Below are 20,882 nucleotides of genomic sequence, written 5' to 3' on the forward strand. Positions count from 1 at the left end.
TCAGCACTAATAACAACAAATAATAATCCACCCACCCAATACCCATCCACACCAACAACAACACCATTCACCACAAAATATCCTCCCACCAGTCAGCATACATCACACATCTCATCCATCCCTCAAACAAAGCCAATAATAGGGGTATTCAAACATCACAAAAAAGAAAATCAGATAAGTCAATAAAATATGAAACCTTCAGCCTTATGGTGTATAACAAGCATAAAGTTGTAACAATTTGTGTTTAAAATGCTTTTTAAATATATCAAGAGAAGGTAGTTCCTTTATAGAATTGTCAATATCATTCCAGATCCCAGGACCCTTACATGCTATACTAAAACTAGTACACTTCATCTTACGCTTTTTCCCTCGTAATAGAGTTCTCCTTCTAGTGTTATGGTCATGCATACACGAGGTTACTGGAATGAGATGGCAAAGTGTTGGATGCAATTTATGAACTACATTATACATAATACAAGCATTTTGAAAACTATTGCACTCAGCGAGCTTCAAAAGCTTATACCTATAAAAAAGCGGACCAGAGGGAGCATCATAATTTGCCCATGATATAACCCGTATAACTTTCTTCTGTAGAATCTGCAATTTTTCAAGATGGCTTGGATATGTATTACACCATATAATATTACAATAATTTAGATGTGATTCAAAAAGTGACCGGTACAATGTTAGAAGAGCATCAAAAGGAAGATCATATCTTAATTTATAGAACAAACCAACATATTTTGACAATTCCTTTGTTAAAAACTCTATATGTTGTTTAAAGTTTAAGGACTCATCCAAATAAATTCCTAAGAATTCGATGTTCTCTACTCTTTCAATTACTTTATTATGTATTTTGATTTGTATACTTTCAATGTTTGTCCGACTTCTATTTGAACGAAATATAATAAATTTGGTTTTAGATACATTTACAGATAATTTGTTGTATTTAAACCAACTATCTACTTTAACTAATTCCTCATTAACAAGCTTTTGTAAAATATCAAGATTTTTATGGGACAAAAAAAGATTAGTGTCATCTGCAAAGACAACCTGATGAAAAATATTCGATGCACTTATAATGTCATTTACATACAAAATAAAAAGAAGTGGACCTAATATGGAGCCCTGGGGGACTCCACAAACAATATCTGTGCATTCTGAATAACTACTGTTTATTTGGACAAATTGCTCCCTTTCAGTTAGGTAGCTTTTGAACCAGCTGAGTGCCTTCCCTCTGACACCATAGTGTTGCAATTTCCCAATTAAAATTTCTAAATCAATGGTGTCGAAGGCTTTTGATAAATCTAAAAATACACCAATACCAGTCTCACCATTATCTATAGCGTCATTAATTTTCTCGATGAGATCCAGAATTGCCAAACAAGTAGAGCTCTTTTTCCTAAATCCATATTGAGATGGAATGAGTATGTTCATTTTATCCAGGTAACCACTAAGTCTATTGTACACAACCCTCTCAAGCACCTTGGAAAAAGTAGGCAAAATGGATATAGGTCGATAGTTTTGTAAGTTATTTTTATCACCAGATTTATAAATAGGAATAACTTTTGCAATTTTTGTCATTTTTGGTACTACACCATGAGATAAAGAAAGGTTTATACAATAGACAAGTGGATCTAGAATTTCAATTGCAATAGATTTAACAATTTTGCTACATATATCATCCACGCCTGCAGTATAAGAGCTTTTCATATTCATAATAATTTTCAAAACTTCCATTTTGTCGGTAGGTGTTAAAAAAAACCGAATTTAAATAATTCCCTTTTAAATATTGTTGGTATGAAGCTCCCCCTGGAGGATTTATGGATTTCGAAAGAGTTTCGCCTATAGAGATGAAATAGTTGTTAAAACCTTTGGCAAGATCATCATCATTGAGATAGTGATTATCATTATATTTGACATTAGTTTCTGGAAGGACAGTTGCTTTTTGATCCCGGCTGAGCACAGTATTTAGTACTCTCCAGCATCGCTTTTGATCACCACGGGAAGCCTTAATTAAATCAGTGTAGTAATTCCGCTTCCTTATTCGTATTAACTTTGTGAGTCTATTTCTAAATGTACAATATTTTTCTTTATTGTCATTAGTTGGATTTTTAATGTAGCATTTGTAAAGCTTATTTTTCCTTTTAATTGATTTTAGGATTCCCTTTGTAAGCCAAGTATTTTGATTGCTTGTATCTCCTTAAACATTTTTTTTCGGTATAGTGATATTAATACTGTTGGTAAATTAATTGATAAAAGCACTATCGAAATCACATTGAAATGCACACAAAGGAATCAATAAGAGGAATCGAGTACCTGAAGTATCCAATTAAAGAATTGGAATCGATTTTCGATTCCCAACTCTATTCCCTTCAGTGGTTCAGGCTGCAAGATTGCCGAATGACTGAAGAAACTTTATCAGCATGATTGTGTAAAACTGTACGTTTCTTGTCTATTACCACCCACTGCTACGTAAACCAATGACAGAAATAAGAGCAGTTAGAATAGCAAAATATGTGGGAGAGCATTGCTATAGTGTGACTATATTGTATTGCAATAGGTAGCACTTCAAAGTTGATACAGAATCAAAGCTAATTAGCACATCATTTATAATTGAAATGGTTTAATAACAATATTTGATAAATTGATAAATTGACTGCCAATAGGGAAAAACAAAGGGTTCAGCTGTTTTAACATCTCAGATGAGCCAGTCTGAATTTAGATCTGAGAACACTCTTGTTCTTGTTTTCCTGTGTTTTAATTCCTGTTTACTTGGTGTACCCTTTGCTAGTTTTTCTTTGGTTACAAATTATCTTCACCTGTGTCTTGAGTTCCTCATTTACTTCCTCATTTACCTCATTTATTGACATCTGTTTTCTCAGTTCCTTGTCAAGTATTGTCTTTATGTATTATGCAAAGCTGTTGTTTATTTTCTCCTGTGATCTCTCTCTCCATGCTTTTGCCTTAGGGTGTATTCACACCAGGAAAGTCCGCTAGTTCACTTGCTTTGGTCTGGACCAAATACTATGTTGATTTATTTTAATTTTTTGCCGTGGTTCGCTTTCACACTGTACTTTTTGCAAGTGAACCAAAATTTGTAAACAAAACCACATGTGTGCTAAGGTCATCCATTCATTGGACAGAAATTCGAACAGTACCAGAGCTCATTTGGAACCGGGCCGAGACCACCTCTTCAGCTGGGTCTCGGTACAGTTGTTTGTTCTGCACCCGAGTGTGATTGCTGTATTCACACCTGCCCAAAAGATCCGCACCAAGGGGGGAAACGAACTTGAGTTCAATTCAATCGAACCAAACAAGACAGGTGTGAATACACCCTTAGATTCAGTGGTGGATGAAGTGCACAAATCAAATACTTGAGTAAAAGCACAGATACTCTTATAAAATATTACTCCAGTATAAGGATTAAGTACTCCACTTCAATTTTACTCAAGTAAAAGTACAAAATATAGCATAGTATTTAAAAATAAGGAAAACAAACAACTGACAGTCGTGACCTAAGTATGCCTAAAATTCAGCATTTGTGACTTAATAAAGGCCGTCTGAAGCGAAGCAACGGGTTTGTGTAAGAAAAATATTCATATTTAACACGTTACAAAGTAAAATTCTAGCTTCCGGCAAAACGAACATAAAGCGCAACTTAAGCGCAACTTACGCAACTTATGACGTCAGTAGTGTAGTGTGTCATGGCGTAGCGTAAATATCAGCAGTACGTCACTTGCGTAAATTGCGCTTTAGGATTAAGTCGAATCCGTATGTTCGTTTGGCCGGAAGCTAGTGATTTTACTTTATAAAGTTTTAAATATGAATATTTTTCTTAGACAAACCCATCGCTTCGCTTCAGAATGCCTTTATGATGGATAGATGCACTTTTATGGACTTCAAAACAGAAACGGCCATTCACTGGCATTATAAAGCTTGGAAGAGCCAGGACATTTTTTAATATAACTCCTATTGTATTCATCTGAAAGAAGAATGTAATTTGCCGAATGGCAAATGACTTGAGGGCGAGTAAATCATGGGGTAATTTTTATTTTTGGGTGAACTATCGCTTTAAGTACTGTACGAAGTAAAAATACTTACTGTCCACCACTGCTTAGATTATCTTTGTTATAGCTGCAGTTAGATCCTGCATCTCCTCATCCTAGCCTGAACCCACTGTGACGGGTAGAAGCAGGAGATTGTATAAGTTAAGGGTTTGTAAGAATTATGCATTGAATTATGCAACTGTGGGTGTCTACACAGTGCTGTCAAATATTGCATTTTACTCAAACTCATATACATTAACACAAATGTGACCCTGGACCACAAAACCAGTCTTATGTGTAATTTTTTTCAAATTGAGATTTATACATCATCTGAAAGCTGAATACATAATCTTTCCATTGATGTATAGTTTGTTAGGATAGGACAATATTTGGCCGAGATACAACTATTTGAAAATCTGGAATCTGAGGGTACAGAAAAATCGAAACACTGAGAAAATCGCCTTTAAAGTTGTCCATTTCTATTGGCGATAGTGCTGCATCCATGCACAAAAATAAATGTTTTATATATTTAAGGTGGGAAATTTACAAAATATCTTCATGGAACATGATCTTTACTTAATATCCTAATGATTCTTGGCATAAAAGAAAAATCTATCATTTTGACCCATACAATGTTTTGTTGGCTATTGCCACAAATATACCCGTGCAACATAAGACTGGTTTTGTGATCCAGGGTCACAAATGTGCAATTTAAACATATCATGGTTAACCAAAACCCACTGATTTAGATAGAAAATGGAAAAAAAAACAACGGGGACATTTAAAATAAATAGACCTGTTCACAGATTTATTACAGAATTATAAGCAGATTTTATTGTGCTGACATAAAATGTAGATAATAAAAATGTGCTTTACAAAAATACTTAACTCTCTCTCTCATTCTTTTTCTCTTTAGACTGTGGATGTCTTGATGCAAGGAATAGGTGTGAATGAAGCTCAGCCAGTTGCTGCTAAAGTTTTAGATTGTGACACTATAACCCAGGTGAAAGAGAAGATACTAGACCAGGTTTACAAGGGCACCTCATACTCTCATAGACCACATACTGACTCCGTGGACTTGGGTAAGAACATTCATAAAGTACATGTCTGCACTCTTTCTTACATATCTGAACACACTGTGTTCTCTCTAGCTGTATTCATTAATTCATTCTTTCAGTCTTTATTTGTTTCTTTTCAACCTTCTCTGTCTTTAAATGTACATGTTGTTTTGGACATTTCCAGAATGGCGCTCTGGTGTAGCAGGTCACCTGATCCTCTCAGATGAAGACCTAACATCTGTGGTTCAGGGCAACTGGAAACGCCTCAACACGCTCCAGCATTATAAGGTATAACGCAATCAAGCAGTCAAGCTGTTGGTAAACGTATAATGTGAATTTTGTGAAAAATGCTATTCATGTATATCAGGGATACGCAACTTTGGTCCTGGAGGGCCACTGTCCTGCAGAGTTTAGCTCCAACACTGATAAAAACTCACCTGCAGCTTTCTAGTAATCCTGATGACATTTATTAGCATGTTTGATTACAGGAAATTGTGCCGTAGATTTGCAGGACAGTGGCAGTTCGCAGATTTGTGCTTTTGTGAGGGATTCTGTTCAGGGGATTGAATAATTTTGAGACTGCAGAAGTCATTAAAAGTAGCATTTTCAGTTGAATTTGCAGAAACAACTTGAAACATTTGTTGGGTTGAGCTATTTCAATTACTTTTGTTAGCTTTGTTCATTGCAAACAGCTGAAAGTCTGTAAATTTTGGCAATAAACCTTATTTGCAATGGGGGTTAAATAATTTCGATTACAACTGTATATAAAAGTATACTTAAATTTTTTTAAACTTTCATTCTTCACATATTTTGGGGATTTTAGGTTCCAGATGGAGCAACTGTTGCTTTGGTTCCACGCCATAGCAAACATATTCACCATGATACCCATGACTACATTGCAGGGGAGAGTGAGTACAGTACATGTGACTATCTATAATGTTCATGTTCACACACATGCACAAAACATGGTTCTGTTTCTCATGATTGTTTAGATTAATTTTGAAACAATACAGTAATGTATAAATTTTTTTTTAAATGATTATCAGCATAATGCGTCATGGCACAGATCAATAATGTGAACACAGTTGTTTGTCTTTAGTAAATCCAACAGGCAGCACAAAATAATTTGATATATAAAAAGATCTGTGCATTAGGCATTGTAGTCAGAATCTCTGTATCTTCCACACATTCCATATCTATTTAAAATGGCGAAAAAATTATGAAAAACAGCCTTGCGGTCTTTTCCTGCAAAAAAAATAAACTGAAAAACAAAATGTAAGTTGACTTCATGGGAAAATGGGTTATAAAATGTAGAAAATATCTCATTTGTATTGAGGTCCTTTAAAAAAAAGTAATTGTAGCTTTACTATAGCACATACTACACATATATGAGATTAACCAATGAATAAAAGTGTGGTTTTTACACACATAACACATAACTACCATTTTTATTATGATCTCTATATTCAACACTGGAATACACTGATTTTTTTGAACCATGTTCATTCTCACTATGCAGAGACACCCATGCTAGAGGATGCAGATGAGGGAGGAGTGAGGCTGTGGCATCTAGTGAAGGCCAGCGAGGAGCCAGAGTTACCCAAACACAGACGAGGCAGTTTAAAAGAACGAGAACGAGCCAAGACCATACCAGAAATCTATCTCACACGGCTACTGTCAATGAAGGTATTCCAAAAAACACATATTCACACAGCCAGAAGATAAAAACATAAAAGAGAAGCCAAACTCATACCAGTTCCTGTATATCTCTGGCTGAATAAAAAAACCAAATGAACTCGCACACACCTGTTAACTTGCTCTGTCTTTGTCTTTCTGTAGGGTACACTGCAGAAGTTTGTGGATGATCTGTTCACGGTTATTCTCAGCACTAGTCAGCCAGTTCCTCTGGCAATCAAATATTTCTTTGACTTGCTTGACGATCATGCAGCGCGCCATGGCATTTCAGACTCTGAAACTATTCACATCTGGAAAACAAACAGGTACTAATTAACTTAGTGAACACCTAAATAAAATGCTAAAAGATGTTAGATTCAGTCTGGGAATGGTGGTGCATTTCCGCTCAAGAAACTTGAGGGTTAATTTAAGCACAATAAATATAACTGTCATATCAGCAATGTCTTTTTCCTAGGTCACATTTTTTATATTGAACCTGCAATGTCTGTGTTAAAGGTTCAGTTCACCCAAAAATGAAGATTTTGTCATTTACTTGCCCTCATGACATTCCAAACCCATAAGACTTTGATAATTTTCAGAACACTAATAAAGATATTTTTAATATTTTCTCATCCTTTTTAAATGAAATGTATTCATCATATAAAGTGATCGTGTCCCTTCAGAAGACTTGGATTAAACAGCTCCATTCATTTAAATTACTTTTTCGATGTCTTGTTGTACTTTTTGATGTAGTGGACTTTGAATGGATGAAGCAAAATGTTAAGAAAATATTAAAGTTCTCTTCATTTGTGTTACGAAGATAAATTGATTAATTAAGGTTTATACATAGTTTCCATGACAGAGTTCAAGATAAATCTTTTCAACTTACTACTGGAACTGGCTGCAAGCACAGACTTTGCAAAAGCGGCAGCCCCACCAGCGCACTCAGTGCGAAACTCAGGGAGTTTCATTAAGTGAATTATATTATATTAGTTGACTAATGTAGGAAATTGTGAATGATGTTGCGCATGTTTACATTGTAAAACAATTCAAAGCAGTGGAGCTTACTGTAAACAGCTCTGTCAGGGATTTGTTAGGCCCAAAGCAAACTTCTTACATCAGCGCATTCTGACCTCCTATGTGCTCATACTGGAAGTCTTCAATCTTTGTTCAAACACTGCATCATGTCGGTAATTTACTGGTAATGTTACCAGCATCTTTGAAAAGGGCCTGTTCACACATGATCTCCTAATGGTAATTTACCAGTAAAGATTGTATGTGTGAAAGGGGCTATTGAAAGCCTTAAGAGGATAAAAACACTCAAGCATCCGCCCACGAGTGGAGTAATAATGTAAAACACATGCAGTTTTCTTCATGATCTGATTTGGTTCTGTGTTTTGGTTCTAGTTTGCCTCTGCGGTTCTGGATCAACATTGTAAAGAACCCTCAGTTCATCTTCGATGTGCAGGTGTCGGATAATGTGGACGCGGTTCTGTCAGTAATTGCTCAAACATTCATGGACTCCTGCACTACCACAGAACATAAACTCGGCAGGGTAAGAGGCACACAGAGAAAGGAGCAGGAAGCCAATAGAAAGACTGAAGATTGAAAAGTTTAAAAAACAATTCTGTTATTTATCTAGGATTCACCTATTAATAAGTTGCTGTATGCCAGAGATATCCCTCGCTATAAACAGATGGTGGAACGGTAAAATTACTTAATACTACTTTATTAATATGAAGGCTAAATTGGAAAGTCATCTTGTTCTGAATCTCACTATTTTTCTTACACAGTTATTATGCCGACATCAAGCAGACCATCTCTGCCAGCGATCAGGAGATGAACTCTGCTTTGGCTGAGCTGTCCAGGGTATGTCCGTCATCAGTTTACTTCCTTTCAGTTGTAAAATTTGAAAAAGTCATATTGACTAAGGTGAATTTATTATGGGTTAGAGGGAGGGGGGTTAGTTATTATGTTTTGCAGCATACAAATGTTGTTCATAAGATTTACACATTTGCTTTGATTGTCAGAATTATTCTGGAGAATTAAATTACCTGGTGGCCCTTCATGAGCTCTATAAGTACATCAACAAATACTACGACCAGGTGAGTCATGACAGGCTAATATTGATCAAAAAGACAATGTGTAAGCTTTTAGGGTAACACTTTACAAACACTTTATTTTAAGGTGACGTAATTACACGTTACTACATGCACTTACTATAGTAATAACAGTAAATTATGCATAATAATAAGTAACTAACCCTAAACCAAACCTTAACCTTAACCGTACATGTAGTTAATTAATATTACTCAGTACTTACTAGAGTAAGTACAATTTAACTACGTCACCTTAAAATAAAGTGTGACCAAACGTTTCATTGGTTAACATCAGTTAACTACTATAAGTTGACATTAACTATGTACATGTTCAGCATGCCGCTCAAGTTGTTCAAAACCTGTATGAATTTATTTCTTGATGATATTTTGATAAAGATGATACTTTGAAGATTATGGGTAACCAAACAGTTGATGGACCCCATTGACTTCCATAGTATGAAAAAAACAAAAAAAAAAAACCTATGTAAGTCAATGGGGTTTGGTTACAGACATCATTCAAAATATCTTCTTTTGTGTTCAGCAGAAGAAAGAAATTCTTACAGGTTTGGAACAACTTCCAAACGAATAAGTGATGCGAGTATTTCGTTTTGGGTGAACTGTCCCTTTAACAATGAATAATGAATGTAAAAAAATACTACTGTTCAAAAGGTTTTTTTAAGGTATTAAAAAAGGACACATTAAATTGATCAAAAGTGACAGTAAAGCCTTTTACATTTGTTTAGAAAATAAATAAATATAAATAGAAAAAAAGATATTTCAAATAAACACTGTTCTTTTAAACTTTGTATTCATCAGAGAATCGTACTCGGTTACCTAATGTAACCTCGGTTCTCTCTAGAAGAGGGAACGAGTATTGCGTAAGTTGCTTACGCATCGGGAAAGTCTTCTTTCTTCGAGATCTGAAGCCAAAAATTATCCTTAATTTTGTATTCATTGTCAACGCAGTGCGGCAGCCGGCAGACCATGGCAGGCTGTATGAGCGTGCTCATTGGCTGCTCAGCGGCAACTGCTTAAGCCTACCAGTGAGCCCTGAGTGACGTCACATCCAATGACTCCACACCCCTCTAACTGTCAAGATGGGTGTGGCCAGTGTGTATATAAGCAGGGCTCACAGGCTGAAATTCTGGTTTTCGTAGTCTGAAGCGCAAAAGCTCGTGGCGCGTCACGGCAGGTTACGCAATACTCGTTCCCTCTTCTAGAGAGAACCGAGGTTACATTAGGTAACCAAGTACGTTCTCTTACGAGAGGTTCTCTCGTATTGCGTAAGTTGCTTACGCATCGGGAACCCCTTGTCAACGACGTGCGCGCCGAGCATCAGCACATGAATCCCAGGGAGACCGGGGAAAACATAACGCTGAAAACAGGTGGCCGGTCGGAAAAACGGGCCGACACACGTACAAAGCACTTTACTTCGTAGATAGAGCGGCACAGCCGGTCTATACATATCAATGTAAATAGTGCGGCCGGCAGCGCGGGCCCACACAGTACATAAGCACATATTAGGGAAAGAAATAGAGCAGTTTCACAGTCTATTTGTGGGGAGAATAATCCCAGCGCGACAGAGTGTAGGGCGGGCGGCCAGCGGCGCGGGCCAGCACCAGTACACAAGCGCGTAACGGGGAATAAAGGAACAGAGCGGCACAGCCGGTCTGAGCACAAAATACTCCTTCCCTTGGTGCCATACCAGAAATATCACCAGTATGTGAACGTAGTCTGCGCATAATCGACTGGGCAGAGCATACATGCCACTTATACTGATAATAGTTTAGCCTGCAAGGCAGGAACTTCCAGGTTATAAAACCTCACGAATGTCGATGGGGAGGCCCAGCCCGCTGCCATACAAATATCGTGAATAGAAATTCCGCTGGACCAGGCCCACGAAGAGGCCATGCCTCTAGTGGAGTGGGCTCTGATACCCAAAGGGCACTGCAGGTGTTTGGAGGCGTAAGCTGCTGCAATCGCGTCCACTATCCACCTGGACAGGCTCTGTTTCGAGGCGGCGAGACCCTTGGTGCGTCCGCCAAAAGAAACGAAGAGCTGCTCGGAACGCCTGAAAGCGGCGGAGCGCGTGATGTAAACTCTCAGCGCCCTAACAGGGCATAGGAGGTTATCACTGTCCCCGTTATCGGATGCTGGCAGAGCCGAAAGGGAGATGATTTGTGCCCTAAAGGGGGTTCCAATCGCTTTGGGGATGTAACCGTGTCTCGGTCTGAGAATGACTTTTGAGTCAGTTGGTCCGACCTCAAGACATGCAGGGCTAACAGATAGCGCGTGCAGATCCCCCACACGTTTTACTGAAGACAGAGCTATCAGAAAAACGGTTTTGAGCGAAAGGTACTTTGGATCCACGGATTCAAGCGGTTCAAAGGGAAAAGCCTTCAGGGCCTCCAGGACCAAGGACAGATCCCAGATAGGAACCGAGGGGGGCCGCGGGGGATTCATCCGTCTGGCTCCTCTGAGGAAACGGATAATAAGCTCGTTCCTTCCTATTGCCCGGCTGCGCGTCGTCTCAGCGAACGCTGCAATAGCCGCCACATACACTTTGAGCGTGGAAGGGGACCTGCCCTTATCCAACAGCTTCTGTAGGAAGGAGAGCACTTGCGGGACCCCACATGTACGTGGATCGAAGCTCTTAGTAGCGCACCATTTAGAGAACACAGACCATTTAGTCGCATAGAGCCGTCTCGTGGAGGGAGCTCTAGACTGTGTGATCGTGTTCACAACCCCTTCTGGTAGGTCAACGTGTATCCGTTGATTATCCATGCATGCAGAGACCATCGCTCCGGATGGGGATGCCAGATCGATCCACCGGCTTGAGAGAGGAGATCCTTTCTCACCGGGATCGGCCATGGGGGTGAGTGCGACAAGCCTCACTAGCTCTGGGTACCAGACTTGGTTCTCCCAACACGGGGCTATGAGAAGCACTGGATGGTGCGTTTCCCTGATCCTCGCTATGACCTGTGGTAACAGGGAGATCGGAGGGAAAGCGTACAGCGGGAGGCTGGGCCAGGTTTGGGATAGCGTGTCCTCGCTTTTCGAGAAAAATATCAGGCAGTGAGCGTTGTCTTTCGACGCAAAGAGGTCGACCTCCGCTCTGCCGAATAGGCGCCAGAGGAACTGGACTGTCTGAGGGTGCAGGGACCATTCTCCCGGGGGAATAATGTCTCTGGACAGTCTGTCTGGGCCGACATTCAAATGGCCCGGCACGTACGCGGCTCTCAGCGAGCACAACGAGCGGTGAGCCCACACGAGAAGGCGTTCTGTCAGGTTGCACAGGCTCCTGGACCTGACACCGCCCTGTCGGTTCACATAGGACACCACGGACATGTTGTCTGAGCGGACTAGCACATGGTGATCCCGTATGAGAGAAAGCACTTGAGCGCGTTCTCGACCGCTATCATCTCCAAACAATTTATGTGGAGGCGTTTCTCTTGGTCTGACCACAGGCCAAAGACCGGTTTGCCCTCGAAAAGAGCGCCACAACCTGAGGTGGAAACGTCCGTCGAGATAACTTTGCGGTGTGAGACGGCTCCCATTGTCACTCCCCGCTGGTACCAGTCGGCCGCTAACCAGGGCTTCAGTGCTGAAACGCAGCTCTGAGTCACTCTGATTCGAATGCCGCCGGAAGCCCAGGCTCTGTGAGGCACTCGGGCGTTCAACCAGCGTTGCAGCGGGCGCATACGCAATAGACCCAGCTGAAGCACTGCTGCAGCTGAAGCCATACAACCCAGCATCCTCTGAAATGTCTTGAGAGGTGCGGTGCTGCCCGGTTGGAAGGACGCAGCCAGGCGTTGAATGCAGCGCGCGCGCCGTGGCGATAGGCGGGCCGTCATTGCCACAGTGTCCAGATCCAAACCCAGGAAAGAGGTTGATTGACTGGGCACTAATGAGCTCTTGGTCCAGTTGACCGTGAGCCCCAGGCTTTCCAGGTGGCTGAGAAGCACTGTTCTGTGGGCGATGAGTTCGGCCTCTGACTGTGCTAGAATCAGCCAATCGTCCGGATAGTTCAAAATTCGCATCCCCTGACCTCTTAGGGGAGCGAGAGCCATGTCCATGCACTTCGTGAATGTACGGGGTGCCAAAGACAGGCCGAACGGCAGGACGGTGTATTGATATACCTGACCGTCGAAGGCGAATCTCAAGAATGGCCTGTGACGGGGTATTATCTGGATCTGAAAGTATGCGTCCTTTTGATCGAGAGAGATAAACCAGTCCCTCGGGCGAATTTGCGCGAGGATCTGCCTGGTTGTGAGCATTTTGAACGGTTTTCTCATAAGAGCTTTGTTCAAATATCTCAGATCCAAAATCAGTCTGAGAGCTCCGTCCTTCTTGGGAACGAGGAAATATCGGCTGTAAAAGCCCGACTCGCTCATAGAAGGGGGAACCGGTTCTATAGCCCCTTTGCACAGAAGTGTGGCTATTTCTGCTCGAAGTAGATGTGCTACTTCCCCATTCACTCTCGTCTCGGTACGCGCCCGAAAGCGCGGGGGGCGGCGAGCGAACTGCAGAGTATAGCCTAGTTTTACTGTGCTTAGCACCCATTCTGATGTGCCTGGAAGAGCTTCCCACTCTCTTGCATGTGCAGCCAGGGGCAGAATGGCCTCCGGGCTCTGATCGCCGCGCATCGCGGGCTCGAGAGCTCGAAACGGAGGTCTGTGCTTAGATACGGCGCTTAGATACGGCGGATCGCACACAGCGATAGCTGGCCGTTTTACACACAGTGTCCCGGTGGCTTTGGACGGGGAACATATAGTGTGAGGCGCGACGCGCGAGGGCGGCGTCGGGGGCGAAATGTTCGTTAGTATGTGTGAGCGTTCGAGGGCGGGCACAGGATTTACATTTAAAACATGACCGGTCGTGAGAGGCCGTGTGACAGAGCGGGCAGTGAGTAGGTGTGGGCACGGTGAGGTGGACACGTGACCTACTTTTAACACTCGAGCGGCTTCTGCCTACTTTATGAGAGTGGGCTCTGTAAGAGACACGGGATTTATAGTGCTTGTGTGCAGGGGTGAATACGGAAACGTGGGCACATTTACTGCATTTGAAACACATACGGCGTGAGCCGTGCAACCGGACATTATGCTCATTTGAGATTTCTCTGGGTCGCCGTGAGAACGGTGGTTGCGCGCAGGCGAGCGGGTAGATATACCGGTTCGTTGGCTGCGAGGTAAACATCTGCAGTAGCCGTGGCAACGGGGACTGACAGAGCGTGAAGCTTTGACGGTGGTCCAGCCACAGCGGGACTTAACCGTCTTTTCTTCCCTCGTGTATAGACGCTCATAAATAATCAAGCACCATGTGGTGCGAGTGGTGCGAGAGGCGGGTTCGCTTTCTGTATGTAAGAAAAGCTGGCCGCAAGCTCGGAAAAGTGAACAGTAAAAAATGGTATCTGCCGCGAGAGCTGGGCTCGAACACAGGTCTCTGGCGTTACAGCCTATGATTCTGCCACTGGGCTACAGGGGAGAACATATAAGACTTAACTTGACTGAGAAATGTTTGAGAATTGGCGGTTTGTCCGGCCACAGCGGGACGAAAACACTCTCTCTCCTCTTTTCGCCGGTGAGTGAGGCGCGCGCGCTGAACGTTGCTCGTGACCGTCCGCTCTGTCATCCCTTGTGAACGGCGCAATCTGCGCGGCCCAACAAGGGGGAGTGCGGGTTCGCTTTCTGTATGTAAGAAAACTGGCCGCGAGCTTGGAGAAGTGAACAGCATACATTTTTATCTGACGCGAGAGCCGGGATCGAACCCGGGTCTCTGTCGCAAAAGCCTAAGATTCTGCCACTGAGCCACAGGGGAGAACACATTAGCTTTAGGTTAGAGCGAGCTTGCAGGCGTGCGTGTATTTATAACAGGCTCGTATACTGCAATATGAACAATTCCAGTCGCCTGAACTTAAGAGGGGACTGAGAAATGTGTGAGAAATTGAGGTAGGTCCGTGCGAGGACGGAGTAGCTTTCTTGTAACGTAAAGAGAGCTCCAGGACCGTCCGTTTCTGCCATCCCTTGTGAGCGGCGCAGTTTGCGCGGCTCGAACAGAGGGAGAGGAAGCTCGCTCCGAGACCGTCCTCTTCTGCCATCCCTTGTGAGCGGCGCAGTAGCGCGGCTCGAACAGAGGGAGGGTGTCTATCTCATTCGCCTCATCCCCTGACGCGGCGGCGGCGCGGGCGAGAGCCGGCGGTTGAGCGGCCGGGAGGGGGGGCGGAGAGGGCGAGAGAGAAGCTCAAGGGAGAGGTTCCGGCGAGCTCCTCAGTCATATCAGTCTCCGGTGGTCTCTGCGAGCGGCGCTTCCTATTGCGCGGCCCGGCAGGGACAGGCGGAGGGACTTGGTCGAAAACTTCAAGTCGAGCCCGCAGGGTCGACATTGAAAGTTCTTAGCACTCGGGGCAGCCGCCCGTAGAGAGTGCGGTGGCGGCGTGCTCGCCGAGGCCCAGGCAGAGAGCGCAGAAGAGGTGGCGGTCTCCGTTGCTGAGCGGGGCGCGGCACGAGCCGCAGGAAAAAAACGAGGCGTTTTGACAAAAACGCCTCGTGCTCTTTTAGAACAGTGAGAGATAGTGTGTGTCGCAGGGCGAGCACACACAGCAGTAATAAAAGGATATGTCGCCGGATAGCGTAGCAGGCACGGAAGGCTAAAGGCGGCGAAGGCGGCCGGCTTCTTCAGGCGCTGTCCTAGGCTTGCTGGTCGCTGGTTTCAACGGCGGCGGCTCTCAAGATCCAGCGATGCGAAGAGCTTCGCTGAAGACAAGAAAATCAGAATTTCAGCCTGCTTATATACACACTGGCCACACCCATCTTGACGGTTAGAGGGGTGTGGAGTAGAGGATGACACGGGAGTGGATTTTCACTCCTGTCCCGTCCCACTCCCATAGAAAGAAATCTTGTCCCGTCCCACTCCCAGACCAAAGTTTTAAAAATAATCCCATCCCATCCCGCTCCTGGTAAATTGACTCCCACTCCCATCCCGCTCCTGTTTAAACTGACTCCCGCTCCTGTACCGCTCCCATATATTTTTTTCTTCAATTAGTGTTTAGTTAATACATAATTTGATTTAATCTGCTCTCCATCCTGTTTTAGACCAGCTGCTGAGCCCGTTTCTAGATTTTCTCCAGAAAATGGAAGACAGCAAATAAAAGAAAAACAGTACATAGTTCACACCATGTCTACAATAGTTTAATAAACCCAAACAGCACATAAAGCTGCATTTTACTCATTTATTGTTGAGTAAACAATACATTTATAGTTTACATTTTTAGTTTTTTTTAATTACATGTTAACGATTTTCATCAATTATGCTCTTGCATAATGAGTCCAATTATGGGTATAAATTCAATAAATATTATTCCTGTCAATAGAAATCTGATGTAAATCTATGAGAATCTATCAATATTTCTCAAAATCTGCACATTTTTGAGCTAAAGCCCCGAGGGACGTTGTTTTGTGTATCGCTGTCATGACGACAGCACAGGAGTTTTTTTGTGAATGAAAGCGGCTGACGCGCATAATTCATATTAAAGGTATCGACGCATTTTTTCATTTCATAACTCCTGACACAAATTAAGAAATAACTGTCACTATAAGTTTCTCAGAATACAATAGTGGTCAAATACTGAAACTTGAGTAGCCTATTATATCTTTTTAATGATGTATAGTTTGTCAATGTATAACATTAAATCTGATAGTAACTTTGAACTAAATAAAATAAAAAAAAACGCTTCAGTGCGCCGACGGCAGGTTAAAAGGAAACTACAAAATGGTGCATTTACTTTTTTCTTTTTTTGTCGTCTTTACTATTGGTTGATTCCCGCTCCCGTCTGCTCCCGTTAACCATTTATCCTGTACCGTCCAAATCCCGTGATTAATAGCAAAGATGACTCCCATCCTGCAGGAATCCCACGGGAATCCCGTGACCCGTGGGATTCCCGAAAAAATGTCAGCCTCTAGTGTGGAGGGCGCGAAGCGCCCTCATTGGATGTGACGTCACTCAGGGCTCACTGGTAGGCTTAAGCAGTTGCCGCTGAGCAGCCAATGAGCACGCTCATACAGCCTGCCATGGTCTGCCGGCTGCCGCACTGCGTTGACAATGAATACAAAATTAAGGATAATTTTTGGCTTCAGATCTCGAAGAAAGAAGACTTTCCCGATGCGTAAGCAACTTACGCAATACGAGAGAACCTCTCGTAAGAGAACCTGAAAAAGTGCATCATGGTTTTCACAAAAACAAAATATTAAGCAGCACAACTGTTTTCAGCTAAAGGATTTGAAAGATCTTGAGACACTCAAAGCTTTGCCATCACTGGAATAAATTTTAGAATATATTAAAATATTTTAATCATATTTCACAATTTTTACTATATTTTTGATCAAACAAATGCAGCCTTGCTGAGCATAAGATTATTTTCATACACATTAAAAAATCGTATCAACCTCAGACTTTTGAACCATAGCATATACTTCTCATTTCTCATTAATCTTTGTTAATCTAGTTAACAAAAATACAGGTATTCACTGTTTGTTCATGTTAGTGCATTAACTAATGTTAACAAATATTACATTTGATTTTAATAATGTATTAGTAAATTTTGAAATTAACATTGTTTAATAAATGTAGAACTATTGTTCATTCTTAGTTCAAGTTAACTAAAGTAGTTAAAGGGATAGTTCACCCAAAAATGAAAATTAGTCCATGATTTACTCACCCTCAAGTCATCCTAGGTCTATATGACATTCTTCTTTCAGACGAATACAATCAGTTATATAAAAAAATGTCCTGGCTCTTCCAAGCTTTATAATGGCAGTGAATGGCCGTTACACTTTTAGTATAAAAATAATTTTTTAGGGACTAATATCTGCTGCTCTAAGTATTTATGCTCTAATTGAACTCTTCTTTCCTGTTTGCACATGTGTGTGTTATATATGTTAGATTATCACTGCCTTGGAGGAAGATTCCACCGCTCAGAAGATGCAGCTCGGCTATCGGCTTCAACAGATCGCTGCAGCTGTAGAAAATAAAGTGACAGACTTGTGATCATGGACAAAGTGAAAGTAAAAGACACTAATGGGTTGTTGTATCAACACATGGTACAGTATCAGTTGAAAAGCTACTATGTGTAGCAGGGGTACACAAAGCTCAAGTTGTATTCATTTTGGTATCTACTAACGAAGATAAATTAAGAGCTACAGTCTATTCTGATGTGTTGGGATAGAAAGATGTGGTCTTTAACTTGAATATGGGCATGGGATTATTTCTCTTAAAACTATGGAATTTGGTATTCCCATTTCAGTCCCTTTGCATTTTTTTTAAGCCTGAATTGCTTGTTGAACTCATGAATACATTATAAGTAGATTTTTTTTTATTATAAGTGGATTATCATGAAAAACACATACATGCACAAGCGTTTGCTTGGTCGTGGCCTTACCACAGAACACTTTAGATGTTCTGTACTCTGTCTACCTCCGCTTTCTGGATCTGCCAGTGTGTATGCGTTCATGTAAAAGTTCTTCTCCTCAGTGCGGCTGTAATTTTTCTCTTGTCCACTGGGCGTAAAATACTAATGTGATTCAGCATTTTTGCAAAGTTGCTAAAACTGTCAAAGCAAAAACATCTTATGACTGACACACTGTAGTAAAATGTTTTAGAACATTTATAGTTTATGATGATATTGTAAATTGTAATTGACATTGTTTAGTAAGTGTCACTGGAAAAATACAGTATGAAAGAGTCTTTGTTCTGTTTACTTTTTAAATAGTTTAAAACAGACACTGTTATCTGTTACATATAGGGTCATTGTTTCAACCAGTCAGGTCAAATCATGTTTAGCCAGTGGTATATGTATTTTTATTTTATTTTTGATTAATGTTGATCTGTTGGTATCTTTTTTTATTTTATTTGAGGTGCCAACATAGGATTGAATGAATTATTCATCTCTTACCACATCCACTAACATTTAATCAATAAGGAATTTTAAAGACTGATCATTTTATGTAGGTACATTTAAAAGAGATTTTGAAATTTTAGCCTTCATGAGAGAAAATATGATCTGTATGTAAAAGTTGTGCTCAGATATATTAGTGCTGGTCCACTGCATAGGTAAATAGGCCATTCAGATGCAATTAACTTCTTTTGATCAAAGACCGTTCTCAAACACTGAACAATGAAAATTTGAGATAAATAGAAATGGTCAAAGGAAAGAAGTGACTAATTTTTTTAGTGTAGTAGAATATTGTAAATAATGACTGAATTGTTACGTAGCTTGGCAAGTTCAAAAAGAGTAAATTATTATAAAACAGTTCTTTTAAAAAAAAGGTTTAACGATAAGCTTACAAGTTTAGTGTTAAGCTGTTCTATAGGTTTTTCATTTCTGAATGTATGCTTTATGTGGGAATAAAATTTATGATCAGGTGTCTTTTCTGTATAACATCACACGAAAGCTAAAATGATGTACATTTTGGCATTCAAGGTGAACATAATGGCATCAGTTAATAATTAGGATAAATAAAGCTTACATTTCGAGAGTCTCTGCCAGTCTCTGTTTTTTGTTGGTGCTTAAAACTTATTTGGTAATAGTGATATTCATTAGAACTAGGTTGGAGCCCACGGTCGAGGGTAATTCTTATCTCTGAGGACTTCCCACTGCATGCTTATAAAATACAATGCATCCTTCCTTAGTTAGACTTTATGGACTGCACTTTCTCAATGAAGAATCTGAAGATTTTTCTAAGTATCCTGTTCTTCCTTGAGGGTTTCCAACAGTATGCTGGTGACAATTTTGTTTAGCATAGTCTACTTTAGATGTCTAAACATTTCATTTCACATACGTATGATATGAAAAGTAAATTATATATCTGAATATGTTAGAATTCAGTAGGAGTGATAGACTGGTTACCTGCCAAGGGAGTTTCCCTGCCTTGGGCCTAAAACCCTACGTTGGAGAAGAGTTAAGAAAATTGACCGATAGCATATCAGTAAAAAGCCATAAACTGTTAAAAGAATAGATAACCAAAAAAATGTCATTACAAACCTGTATGCATTTCTGTCTTCTGTGGAACATATACATGCTTTGAAAAACATTGGACAGACATTATGACAAAATAATCGAATAATTCTTGGGCTGCAGGTGCTTCTGAGCTGGTGTCGGGTTATATGAGAATGCACTGACTGTGTGATTACTTATGCTTGCAGTTTTAACACAGAAGTGTTTGTTTTATTCATACCACAACAATAAATAAGCCCGTCTTTGTAGAAATGTTATAATTTATAGTAAAATTGTCTTTTCATTTATTTTAAATGGACAGCAACATATTTAATCATGTCTGGCAACTTGAATGTTTTATTGGGTCTATAAGTTACAGTAAACATTTAATTATGTATTTAAGTATTTCACAAATTCTATTTACACTAATTATATAAAACTATACTGTCAGTACACCATGGTTACAAATGAGCTAAATTTATGCATTTATTTCCATTCAAAGGGATGGGGGAAAAAAACTATACACATTTTGATATTAGGGATATTTGACCTGGATTGAGGAGTCAAGGGGGAAAGCATTTTGTTTCTAGTCCTTATGGTTCCAAAGTTTTGATGAAAATCCCCTTATTATAGCCCCACCTAGTGTCAGATGGTATGTGTCTGTGGGACCATCCTGCCAAGTTGGGGTTTAGAGGTGTCTCTGACGTCCATATACTTTTAGGGCAGAAACATAAAGAAGAAAACCAGTACAAACACAATACACCTTTGGTGTGGACCCCTAAATAATCCTTTTGAACATTTACAGCGGTAGAACATTTATGTGATACGGTAAAAATAGAAACAGTTAGCCTATTAATATTATTAATAGCCTATAAATACAATTAAGTGGAGTATGAATATAATATAATAGTAATATTTTACTAATGATAACAGCAAAATTATGTAGTATAAATTGTAGATTAATATAGTCAATAACTTAAAATATAGTGAAGCAATTAATTGTACAATAAGTTAG

The 20,882-nt window shown here is 40.7% G+C and overlaps 2 protein-coding genes across 3 annotated transcripts in view; one reads left to right on the top strand and one right to left on the bottom strand.

The window, feature by feature from the left end:
- Nucleotides 1-19,414, top strand: part of plxnb1b (plexin b1b) — an 83,336-nt gene extending 63,922 nt beyond the window's left edge. For both annotated transcript variants that reach the window (XM_079883277.1, XM_079883278.1), the window contains exons 29-38: nucleotides 4,966-5,131; nucleotides 5,292-5,395; nucleotides 5,931-6,015; nucleotides 6,627-6,793; nucleotides 6,947-7,107; nucleotides 8,189-8,336; nucleotides 8,424-8,488; nucleotides 8,575-8,650; nucleotides 8,812-8,886; nucleotides 17,818-19,414. In XM_079883277.1, the coding sequence (XP_079739403.1) occupies nucleotides 4,966-5,131; nucleotides 5,292-5,395; nucleotides 5,931-6,015; nucleotides 6,627-6,793; nucleotides 6,947-7,107; nucleotides 8,189-8,336; nucleotides 8,424-8,488; nucleotides 8,575-8,650; nucleotides 8,812-8,886; nucleotides 17,818-17,922 (1,152 nt within the window). In that variant the 3' untranslated portion in view covers nucleotides 17,923-19,414. The remainder of the gene's footprint in view (nucleotides 1-4,965; nucleotides 5,132-5,291; nucleotides 5,396-5,930; nucleotides 6,016-6,626; nucleotides 6,794-6,946; nucleotides 7,108-8,188; nucleotides 8,337-8,423; nucleotides 8,489-8,574; nucleotides 8,651-8,811; nucleotides 8,887-17,817) is intronic.
- thumpd3 (THUMP domain containing 3) overlaps nucleotides 1-20,882 on the bottom strand; it is a 200,770-nt gene that overhangs the window by 79,294 nt on the left and 100,594 nt on the right. The gene's annotated exons all lie outside the window — the stretch shown is intronic.

This window comes from Squalius cephalus, assembly GCF_949319135.1.
Source record: "Squalius cephalus genome assembly, chromosome: 10".
NCBI lineage: Eukaryota > Metazoa > Chordata > Actinopteri > Cypriniformes > Leuciscidae > Squalius > Squalius cephalus.